This window comes from Canis aureus, chromosome 9 (genome assembly GCF_053574225.1).
Source record: "Canis aureus isolate CA01 chromosome 9, VMU_Caureus_v.1.0, whole genome shotgun sequence".
NCBI classification, from domain to species: domain Eukaryota; kingdom Metazoa; phylum Chordata; class Mammalia; order Carnivora; family Canidae; genus Canis; species Canis aureus.
The window spans coordinates 71327587-71339689 of NC_135619.1; the positions used below are offsets into that span (position 1 = coordinate 71327587).

Consider the following 12103-nt stretch of genomic DNA (forward strand, 5'->3'; position numbering starts at 1 on the left):
ATGGGAACTGGGGTGTATTTTCCCAACAGGACAATGTGGCCCAGGACAGCAGAGGCCACGGAGTCGGGGACACTCCTGTCTTTGTCGTAAAGGGGCCACAAGCCATGCCCAGTTGGACCACAGGACAACACGTCAGGCAGCAACCTGAATTCAGGGCTTGGGCTCTTGACGTGCTTCTCCGAGGGAAGGATGAACCCAAGAGGAGCTGGACTGGGACAGAGTGACAAGGAGACTGAGCCCAGGCTTTAGGGCCACAGGGGGTCCGGGCCTTCACTCTGCGGCACTCCAGTGGCTGCGGCAAGCAGGACAGGCACCTGCTCCAAAGCAAAGGCCCCCGGGCCTCAGCCGGCCCCAGTTCTCCTGCCTGAGCTCCTGCGGCTCAGCCACCCACGCCTGGCCTCGTGGGATGTCAGGTGCCCCAGCCCCCAGCCAGGTGGGACCCCCCAGCCCCGAGGAGCCAGCACGTCTCGTGGCCAAGCCCTTCTAGAAGCCATGCAGGACCTTAACCCGTATAAAGTCACCAAACCAGCCTTGCAATTCGATGCCTGGCTGTGCCCCTGAACATGGGTGCGGTGGCCCTGGGGTGCAGGGGTGCGTCGTGCACTCCGCCGAGGCCCGCCAGGCTGTGGGAACTGCCCACGCAGCCCACGCAGCCCACGTAGGGGGAGGGTGTGGGATGGCGGTGACAGGGCCGTGAGCCTCCCCGCAGCCACCCGGCTCCCAAGCAGGACGGTGGTGCCAAGCCCGCTGGTCGCCAAGCAACGGGGCCAGGCAGCTGAGCCCTCCCCGGGGTTGGTTCCCAGAGAAACGCTCTGGGCACTCTGGCTGCGGCGCAGGGCCCGGGGTACCGCAGGGGAGGGGGAGGGGAGATAAGCCAAGGATGGGTGCAGAGAGAGGCCGGAGGGGCGGGCCGAGCCAGCGGGCCCCAGGACCCGTGCAGGGCTGACCTCAGCCTCCCATCCCCGCCCCCCCCCGCAGCAGAGAGGGCCCTCGGCCTGACCGTCACGACCCCTCTGTGCCCCAACCGCACTCAGCAGGACCACAGCCACCTGTGCCCCCTGCTCTGGCTGTCACCCTGCCCGCCTCCCCCCAGCCTCATCCACCAGCCTCTAACCCACCATTCCTATGCTGGGGACACGCCTGTGATGAGACAGCCTCAGTGTCTGTGGGCACCGGCCAGGCCCAGGACGGGGGAGGGGAGGGTGCACCCCTAACAGGAGAGGCGTCAGCGGTGCAGGAGCAGGGAGGTTTCCGTGTGGGTGAGGATGGGGTGTGCGAGCCCCTTCTCCAGCACCTGTGCATTCCACACCTTCTCTGGGACAGGCCCAGGGCTGGCCCGATGAGCTCGCAGACCACTGGGGGGGACAGCAGTGAGAGGCTGTGACAAGGGACACCCCAAAGGCCATGGTGTGAGAATTAGGTCCATGACCCCAAAGTTCCAGGGAGTGACTCCAGACGGGAGCAGGGCAGGTGGAGGTGTTGAGGGGGGGAGCCCCAGGTAAGCTGGGACACGGGTGGGCACTGGCACGGGGGGCTCGGGGGCACGGCTCACGCTGGCCCTCAGAGTGCAGTGGGCACTGGCCCCCGAGGTCTACCCCCAGCCAGCCTACCTGTGCGAGGGGCTTGTCACCCTCCAGCAGCCTCACCTTGGTCTCCAGCTGCCTGATGTAGGTGGACGAGGGATCTGTAACGACACAAGCGGGGAGCACGTTAATCAGAGACTCGGTGTCCAGTGAGAGCCACACCCGCGCCGGGAGGCCTCCGGGCCTGGGTTTCCAGGCCCTGCAGTAACGGGAGGTGTTATCTCACCACCTGTCCTGCGCCTCCTCCCTCAGCCCCGCAATGCTTCCGTCCTAAACCCTCTCCCAAACAGCCTCGATGGGACCCTCACCGCCAGGGGCAGCGCACTGCGGAGAATGGGGTCCAGGGAGCCCTCTCCCCAGCACAGCGGGGAAACTGAGTCTCCTGCACATATTGAGTCAGTGTCCCGGGTTCCTGACATACAGAAACTTCTGCGAACAATTCACAGTGGGGGTGGGGAGGGGGTGGGGCAGGTACACAATGCAGGTGAGCCACCACCTTTCTGGAAGGACTCTGCCGAGGAGAGCAGCCAGTAGCCGGGTACTGGGCCAAGCCAGTGGCACGCTCCCCACCCATGCACCCCCAGTTTCTGAATGCGGCAGGGTTCCCGAAACCCACCCTCCCTCACCGCCCTGACCTGTCTTACCATCACATCAGAAAGGCAGGCAAAATTCCACCAGCCTAAATTCCAGGGCCCAGGGCCGGCCTCCCCAGCAGGCTAGAGATCAGTTCCCCCCCACAGAGGAGAAAAACAATGACTAAGTCACCCCAGGCCAGGCTGGGGTAGCAGAGACTACCGAGGTGGTAGCTGAGGACCACCCCGAGCAGAGTGGCCGGGGGACGGATGCGGAACACAGGGCAGGGACGGCGAGGGCCGGGCAGCGGAGGGGACCAAGCCATCACGGCAGGTGCGCTCGAGCAGTGACACAGGTCAGGTCTCAGGCCAGACACACAGGACGCAGGGCACCTCCCTGCCTGGTCTGCCGCCCCCTGATAAGGGACAGGCTGTGCGTCTCTCGTCCACATGAGCACCCCACCGCCAGAGTTCACACGGCCCAGACACCAACCTACACCCCAACTACTAGGCCGGTCACTGCTCCTCCTACTGCGCCCACCTGCCCCCAACAGGGTCTCTGCTGGTTCCACCACCAGCCTTCTAGCTCAGAAGTCACCAGACCTTAGACCGAGCCGCCTCTCTGCACCGCAGCCTTGGGAGACGGGCCCCATAGGACTTCTAACACAGCTGGGTGGGCAAAAGGGGATTGGGTGCTGTCAGAGGGCAAGCTGGACCATCATGCAGCTGTGACATGATGGAGCATCTGCCCACCCCCAGCCCACAGCTGGCACCGCCCATGAGCCCAGCTGCTTGGGGAAAGGGCTGTCCTGCCGTCCCCCATCACTGCTCGGTGGGCGGCCCCCTCCCCAGAATGCATGACCTCCCTGCCGCGGGGCTTGGCCTGGGCCTCAGGAGCCCCTGCCCGTCAGCTGAGGCTGCACCAGCTACAGGACGCGGCTCTCCCACGGAGGGGCCCTTAGGAGCTGCACGCCCCCAGCCCCGGCCCAGGCCCCGGCCTGTGCCCCGGAGCTCCCACCCTCACCCCGACCCCAGCCCTGGAGCAGCTCCAGCCACTAGCCGCTGGGGAATCACACCCGCGCCTCCAGCCCCAGCAGCAAGTCAGCTCTCAGGAATGCGGGGCCTTCCAGATGCGGCAAGGGCCACCCCCACCCGGCCTGGGAACCACGGGCGCTGGGCCAGGGGGCCCTGCTGGGAGTGGCCGCCCCCCACACCGCCTCGCCGCCGGCTCTGCACAGCTCCCTTTGACAGCCAGGAAACCCAGGCTCCGAGGCGAAGCGGCTTGCTGATGGCACAAGTCAGGACAACGGCGAGGAGGACTGGACAGCAGGAGGGTGACCCCGAGGGCACCCCCACTTGGACTCTGCGTGCACACCTGGTGCTAGGGGATCCCACGTGCCCGGGGAAGGGGACCCTGGCCAGCCCGGCGGCCGCAGCTGAACAAGGGCCTTCCTCACACCCGTCCTCAGCCACGGTCACTTCGGTCCGGGCCCCGTGCCGCCCCCTCTGCTCATTCTCCATCAGCGGCGACTGACAAACGCTTCCCGCATCCCTTCCCACATCACTCCTGTGGGAACAGGCCTGATGGGAAAGGCCCCCGGGCCCAGGGTGTGCCAGGCCCCTCTGGACACAGAGAGGGAGACGGGGTGCAGCCTGGGTCCCCCACCTCTTTGTGTCCTCTGTAGGCTGTTAGCAGGAGGGGTTCCCCGGAACACCGACGGGGAAACAGTGTGCAAAAACTACAAAGACACCCCCCCACAGCAATCTCATCCTCACACGTTAAGACAAAGAGACCCAAGTAACTAGCTGACCCCGGCGTGGTGTCCCCCTGGGTGGGGTCAGTGGGGGAGGGAAGACCCCCACCCACCCCAGGTGTGACACACGGCAGCCTGGGCACCTGCTAAGGTCCAGGCAGGCATCCCCCCACTCTCCGGGTGAGGAGGCCCCGAGGAATGTGTCCCCCCCCCCCCTGCTGGTGGGAGAGCCGGGGTGCCCAGGGCCCAGCCTGCCACACCCGGTCCCCAGCATCCAGACCCACCCCGGCAGGTCAGTGCTCAGGACCCCCAGCGTCTGGCTGCTCTTAGCAGACTGACAGCGCCGTGCCACTGACGGAGGCTGGCACGCGTCCCAGAAAGAAGACATGGTTCTTGTCCCAGCCTCTCTCTCCCGGACACTCCAAGAATGCCCAGTCCTCGGGCGCAGTGACAAGCAGGCCACCCCCCCAGCTCACCGGAGCCCCCAGGGCGGGACCGTGCCGGGTACAGCCCTGAATGCGGGACAGGACTGGCCATCTGGGGACCAGGCCAGCCGGGCCCACAGCAGGTCACCAGCTCACCCAGTGCCCTGTACCGGCCTCAGTGCCCTCGCTGCTGGGCAGCAGCGGGCCAGACACACCCCGTTCCCATCTGAGCAGGCCCTCGGCCACAGTGGGTCCAGCGAGAACAGAGCGGCGACAGCCAGCGCCAGGAGAAGGGACGTAGGCAATGCTATGAAGGACAAATGACCCAACAATACCCCACCTGCCCCCCCCCCAACTGCTGCCAGGACCAGGCCTCGGGGCCCCTGGGCCACAGCACACACAGGGCGCAGGTGGACACAGACCAAGGCGCTGTCCCCACTCAGCCCACAGGTTCCAGTTTGCCCCAAACCCCAAGCAGCTGCAGAAAACAAAGTACACTTCAGACCACCAGGCTTTGTGGGGCTGTTCTTTCTAATTTCCAAACAACAGGCGAGCCCTTAAAGTATTTTCAATCATCCACAGCTTCCAATGGAATCTATCCTAAAGAATGAATTTGAGGGAAAAAAAAAAAAAAAAGAATGAATTCGAGGTATAAGGACAGTGCAGCAGTGGCCAGAAATGGGAATAACCATTTGTCCAAGAGTAGCAGAGAGGTACACCCTGTCCTCCGAAGGATGTTTAGGGAGGGTTTCTCTTCTAAACAACGCGGAAAACCTTTGCATGCCGGTGGAAAGAACTGGACGCAAGGGCAGCCCGGGTGGCTCAGCGGTTTAGCACCTGCCTTCAGCCTAGGGAGATCCTGGAGACCCAGGATCGAGTCCCACGTCGGGCTCCCTGCATGGAGCCTGCTTCTCCCTCTGCTGTGTCTCTGCACCACCCCCCCCCCCCGTGTCTCTCTCATGAATAAATAAAATCTAAAAAAAAAAAAAAACTGGACACAAAATGAGATGTATGATTGCTCTCAACGTTTAAAAATATCTGTGCATTGAAAGACATTCAGGAAGGAGGCACATGGAGATATTGATGGTGCTGCTCACAGGAGGGAACAAGGGAGTTTTTATTTATTCACACCACTTCTTGTTAATTTTCAAATAATCTACTTCCAGAATAGGGAGAGGGGCCGCCTGGGAGGCTCAGTGGTTGAGCATCTGCCTTCAGCTCAGGTCATGATCTTGGGGTCGTGGGATCAAGTCTCACACCGGGCTCCCTGTGAGGGGCCGGCTTCTCCCCCTGCCTGTGTCTCTGCCTCTCTCTCTCTGTGTGTGTGTGTGTGTGTGTGTGTGTGTGTGTGTCTCTCATGAATGAATAAATAAAATCTTAAAAAAAAAAATAGAAATCTTTCCTTTGAAAAAAAAAAAAAAGGAGAAAGGATTACATTATTGTACTGACATGTTGCAGAGCCACCCACTGATACCACTGAAGCAGAAGGGTGGCCAGGACGATGGCCAATCCGAGCTCTCCCGGTTCTGGTCTGGGTGCATTCGCCCCCACCTCCCAAGTTGAGGAGGATTCGAGGCTGCCTCCTGATATCCGAGAGAAGCTTCCTCAGTCCCACTGGATCCCACCCTCCACTCAGCTCCCCAGACTTGGCTGTGCTCCCTGCCAGGAGCCCAGGAGCCAGACATTGGGCCCCCGTGGGTCAGAGCAGGTGGCACTCTTCCCTGCAGCAGGGAAGGGTGGCAAGGTGGACCTTGTGGGGCAGGGGCGGGAGACCCCGGAGGGCTTAGCTCCCTGGGAGGATGATCCCTCCCAGCAGCCTTGGGCAACTCGTGATCCCGCTGGGCGCCTCTGAGCCCCAGCCTCTCGGAGATGAGCATGTAATTAAATTAATCCCAGGGTTTGCAGTGGTGAGGAACGGGCCCCAAGGGAGGAATGCGTCATTTCCCGGCTTGGCTGCTTGCAGAGAAAATGAAGGAGGTGACTACAGAAGGGACCCCAGGGCGAGCTGGCCAATGTGTCCCCTTCAGATCTTCCCCAGGCCCCAATGGACCAGTTCCGGAGGATTCACAATCCAGCTTCCATCTGGGGAGTGGAGGGTGGTGGCAAGGGGTAAGGGCCTGCAAGCCTGCAATATTCTTGCTTCCAAAAGCCAGAACGTCAGTCAGCCCTAGCTTTGGCCTCCTGGAGGGTCCTGTGTGCCCCCAGGGAGTGCGGAGGGCCATGCAGCCCCCCGGATGGGAGGGTCTGCAAGCTGCCCTCTCCGGAGAAGACCACCCCACCCTGCCTTCTCAGAGCCTGAGTCTGGAGCCAGGTCACATCTCCCCACCTCCCCTCCGGCCTGGTACCCTCCCCAGGTAGGCAGTGTGACCCCAGCCTCAGCTTTAGCCCAAATGGTAGGAATGTGGGAGCCAGAGGTCACAATCCAATCAGCCCTGTAAACCCTCCGCACCAGCTCCACAGTAGGCACATAGCAGGCCCTCGCTCAGGAAAAGTCTAAAGACCTACAGGAACGCATCCTGCCGGGGGGTCAGCTCCCGCCAGCAGCAGCTACAGTGAAGAGCACTCAGCCTGCAACACAGCACCCACACCCCACGCAGAGAACCCCCAACAAGGGTCTGCCAGAGACACAGAAGGCGGAGATCCCAGGTGCTGAGGGCAGGCGACGCTCAGAATCTCACCCGGCAGCAACAGCCGGCCACACCAGGAGCCCACATCCTAAAATGAGTGAGGCAGGGGATTCAAGTACACGCGGGTTGTGTGGGAGGTGACCCTGGGGAGCCCAGGTACAGGAGTGGGAGGCGAGGCGGGGAACAGAATGAGCGGATGAACGTAGTGTCAATCTCCCGGGGAGCTCTGGTGGTCTCGGAGTTACCCCACCTGCCCCGGGGCTCACTGGTGGGGGCTGCTCGTGGGGAACAGAGGTGCCAATGCCCCAGCACTGCCCACCTGGAGAGTGGACAGGAAAAGCTCCCGGGCAGAGCTGCAGGTGCTAGCAGGTGAAGCGGGCAGTGGACACAGAAGCAGAAGTGCCACGGGGGTCCTGGGCAGAGTGCCAACAGCGTCTGTCAGAGCCTAGGAGAAAGCACGACCCCCTGCATGGGAAGAAGTGGGGGCTGGGGGGCGGGTGCTGTTGCACAGTGACACAGTGACACACAGTGACACACAGGGCCTGACTCTCCAGCTGCTTCCCCTTCCAACCCCGCTTCCCTCCCAGCCCCCTCCCGCTGGGCGCGGTCCCCACAAGGTCCTGGGGACAGGCAGGCTTGGTGGCAGGTCATTAGCAGGCGACCCCGCCGCACCAGGCCTTGGGCCTCCTCCGTGGGGGTGGCTGATGTTTCCACACTGCCGCTCGGCTGATTCAATTCTCTTCTCCTTCCACTTCATTAAGAGGGGTCAGCGTCGGGGCCGGTGGCTCCATCGGGGCAGAAGGGCCGCAGCAAACAAGCTCCCTCACGGTTCCAGGCTTCCATCCCTCTGCCCCAGAGGATGGATGTGGCCCCTGACAGCACCTGCTTTCCTGCAAGCTGGTTTCCCGAATCTCTCCCTTCTCTCCCCACCAGGACTCAGCCCCCGGGGGCAGGCAGGTGCCCACCAGTGCCTACAGGCTGGGTCCTGGAAGCCCAAACCAGCAGGGCAGGCCTGGGAGACGGGCCCAACTTACAGATGAGGTAAGTGAGGCCCGGGGAGGTGAAGTAAAGGTTGTCAACCACGCAGGGGTGGATTGGCCTCCCCTTCCCCGGAGCCTTGCCTTCCTTCTGGCTCAGTGGCTCAGGGCAGCCCTGAGCTCGACGGCAGCAAAGGCCGTCTTCCTGCACTTCCTGCAGCACCCAGTCCTGCTGGCAGGTGCTCGGTCCCTGAGTGGCTTCTCCCCGCCTGCCCGCAGGCCAGACTCAGCAGGTCTTGGAGCTGCCCCCCTCTGACACGTGGCACTCCCAGGCTCCCTCAGCAAGGCCCCAGACACCGACCCAGCAGAAGCTGGAAATGGTCCGCCTTCCTAAAGGACGTGGAGGATGTTCTAACCCCAGGCCCACCTACTCCCTGCACCCTGGGCCTCTGCTGGGCAGAAGCCTCTGGAATGCTGAAGGCCCTGATGTAGGGGAGGAGGCACAAGAAGCTGCTTCCCGACCCCAGGGCAGTGCACTCACCCTGCCCCTCCTGGGACTCTGCCAGGAGGGCAGCAGAAAGCCTGTCCCACAGGGAAAGGATGCTCAGAGCGAAGGGTCTGCCCAAGCTCCAAGGATGTGCTGACAGGGAGAAATCAGGGGCTCCTTCCTGCAGGAGGCAGCATCTGAGCTGGGCCTCGAAGAGGAAACAGGACGCTGACAGGCAGATAAGCGAGGTGGGGATGGACGGCACGCGTGAGCAAGACAGCGTGAGCAGAGGCAGGGAGGGGGGACTGCGGCAAGCAGGTCGGGAGCACCTGAGCCGATTACCCATGAGCATCTGCTTCCTGGCACACAACGCGGCTCCAGGAGGCGCAGGCTGAATGTGAGACACATATTATTTATGGATGAAGGCAAGAGGCCTGAGGGAGGCATATCAGGGGAACATCAGGTTCCCGTGAGGACGCTTCTCAGGGGTGGCCGCATGGGGCCAGGGAGGCTGGGAGGGCTGGGCACCTTGGCCCCTGCTGCTCCCTCCTCTGCCAGGCTGCCCACCTGAGCTGCCCGTGGACGGGTGCAGGGGGGCCCGGGCCAAGGCAGCCAGCCACAAGCTCAGCGCTGACTTCCAGAGCCCTAGGTGTGGGACAGGGAGCTCATGTCCACGCAGGGCATTGAGAAGGGAACCTGTTCTCCCATTTGCACACACAAATTTTACTGAGCATCTACTAGGTGCCAGCGGGCACCGCGCAAAACCCCGACCACCGACCCAGGTAATCCTCACACCAAGCGGATGCAGTAGGTCCTGTTATTACTCCCCGTTTATTGAATAGGAGCCTGAGCCTCAGAGAGGTTAAGTATCAAGGCCAAAGTCACACAGCGAATGCCAACAGGCTGGCACCCAGCCCCTGCTGTGATTCCACCTCCGTGAGGTCATGGAAACCCTAAATATCACCCCCACCAAATCCAGAGATGAAACAGAATGGCCATAACCGGACTCCCACCCTCTCCATCCACGGAGAAAAGAAAATTAACCGGCACTGAAAAAAACAACTGTTAATGAAAACTGAGACCTCCTCATGCTGGCCACTCGGCCTCTCCTGAGACACCTGGCCGTCCCCTGGCACCCATCTGCCCCTTTGTGTGCTTCATGCAAAGCCCCGGGGACCCCGGTGGCTCAGCACCCTGCCTACTCGGGCCTTGGCGGGGAGCCTGGCATTTAATTGCAGGAAAAGCCACAAGGCTGCCGGACCCGTATTGCGATCTGAAGGGGGCAGCCAAACAGGAAGCTGTGGCCAGCTCGGCTGATTGAGGACGTGCCCGGTTTGGATCTGCCTGGAAGCCTCTGGTGTTCTCGGACCCAACGCTCAAACTCACTTCTCTGTGCTCGGGGAGCCCCGGCAAGTCCAACTGCAGCTGTGGCATTGTTTCAAGCCAGAGGAGGAGGGAACAAGGAATCCCCTTCCTGTTGAGTTCATGCCCAGAAATTAACCTGTGTGTGCAGGTGACGGCGCAGGGTGACGGCCCTGTCACGGTGTCTCCCCCAGCAACCCCCATTTCACTCTGAGTGATTGGAAACTATTGGTAGAGGCCAAGAACAGAAGCCTGCTGGCCTGCCGGGCAGGGCCACCCAGCCTCTCAGACGCGGAGTCACACCGGGCAGCGGCTCTCAGCACGGCTGCATCTACACACCTGGACATTTTCTAACATCTGATCTCTTCCCCCATGAGACCAATTGTATTAGACTCTAGGGGAGGCGCCTGGGTGTCCAGGTGCATCGTGAACGCCCTCCAGGTGATTCTAACACACTCGTGAGGCTGGGGACCCCTGATCTATGATCTACGCTGAGCAGAGACTGTTCAAACTGTCCGCCTCTCCTGCTCCACCTTTAAGGAACCCCCTGCCCATCTGGCCCTGATTATTCATCGGTGAACCCCTCCCTGCAAACGCAACTGAATTGCAGGGATTTTGATGAGGGTAGGGTATGCAGGACTCAAGTCCGAAGTGGGATCTGGGGGAGATAAACATTTACTGAGCCCCGAAACCTAGGTGGTAGCAAAAAGCGGAGATATGAATGAGTTTCAGGAGAAAGGAGGGTTTTGTTTTGTTTTTTAAAGATTTTATTTATTTATTCATGAGAGACACAGAGAAAGGCAGGGGCACAGGCAGAGGGAGAAGCAGGCTCCCTGTGGGGATCCCGATGTGGGACTCGATCCTGGGACCCCGGGATCACACCCTGAGCCAAAGGCAGATGCTCAACCGCTAAGCCACTCAGGTGTCCCAAGGAGGGGTTTTGTTTTTATCATTAGATGTCAACCAGATGTCTATCGAGTGCCAGGCCCTGCGTGACGGGGCTGGCTGTCCTTCAGAGGAGGCAGGAACAGTGGGGAGGCATTGGCAGGAGCAGGATACCAGGGGACTGCAGCCATGTGCAGAGGTGGGAATGTGTGGCCAATGGGGCCAGCTCAGGAAGCTGGGAAAATCCAGGTGTGGCGGGGTCATCAGACCCAGGGGATCCCTGTTCCCAGACACAGGGGAGCTGGAGGTGAGACTGAGAGGTCTGAGCCTCGGCAAGCACTTCAGCCTATGCATGAGAAGCAGTGGTAGGGCTTCACGTCTCAGGAGCAAGAGGAGGGGGGAGGCTCCAGGCGGCGACCTCTGGCAGCAGCACCACGTCTGGACAGTGCTTCACTGATTCAGTGAAAACAGGAATAAATTATCATGAGCCGGGGGGTGGGATTGCAGGAGTGGTGGGAGTCCAGAGAAGAAAGCTCCGCGTGGAATGGAATGGACTCCGTGGAAAGATGCCAAAGCCACATGGGGGGGAAGGGGGCAGACGGGAGCCCAGAGAAGCTTGCCCACCTGGCACGTGGCCCATGTGGCATTCTGTGCCAGTTGGGAGAAGACAAGAGTATTTCATGAGCAGAGCTGCAGCAACCGGCTGGGCATCACCTAGAACTAAATTTTTTTTTTAAGATTTATTTATTGGGGATGCCTGGGTGCCTCAGCGGTTGAACATCTGCCTTTGGCCCAGGGCATGATCCTGGAGACCCAGGATCGAGTCCCACATCGGCCTCCCTGCATGGAGCCTGCTTCTCCCTGTGCCTGTGTCTCTGCCTCTCTCTCTCTCTCATGAATAAATAGGTAAAATCTTTAAAAAAAAAAAAAAAGATTTATTTATTTATTTGACAGGGAGAGAGCACAAGCAGGGACAGCTGCAGGCAGAAGGAAAGGGAGAAGCAGGCTCTCCACTGAGCAGGGAGCTGGACGTGGGGCTCCAGCCCAGGACCCCAGGATCATGACCCAAAGTGAAAGCAGACCCACTCAACCGACTGAGTCACCTGGGTGCCCCTAGAACAAAATTTGATCCCAACCTCACACCACACACAGAAAGCAGTTCCAACAGGGTCAGAGAGTTCTATGGGAAAAAAAGCAAATTTAAAATTGGGGCTTTTGGGATCCCTGGGTGGCGCAGCAGTTTAGCGCCTGCCTTTGGCCCAGGGCGCGGTCCTGGAGTCCCGGGATCGAATCCCATGTCGGGCTCCCTGCATGGAGCCTGCTTCTCCCTCTGCCTGTGTCTCTGCCTCTCTCTCTGTGTGTGTCTCTATGAATAAATAAATAAAATCTTTAAAAAAAAAAAATTGGGGCTTTTCTGACACATGCTACACC

The 12103-nt window shown here is 60.8% G+C and overlaps 1 protein-coding gene across 1 annotated transcript in view; it reads right to left on the reverse strand.

The window, feature by feature from the left end:
* CCDC85C (coiled-coil domain containing 85C) overlaps positions 1 to 12103 on the reverse strand; it is a 77288-nt gene that overhangs the window by 17093 nt on the left and 48092 nt on the right. The window contains exon 2 of the mRNA XM_077910570.1: positions 1611 to 1684. Within this exon, the coding sequence (XP_077766696.1) occupies positions 1611 to 1684 (74 nt within the window). The remainder of the gene's footprint in view (positions 1 to 1610; positions 1685 to 12103) is intronic.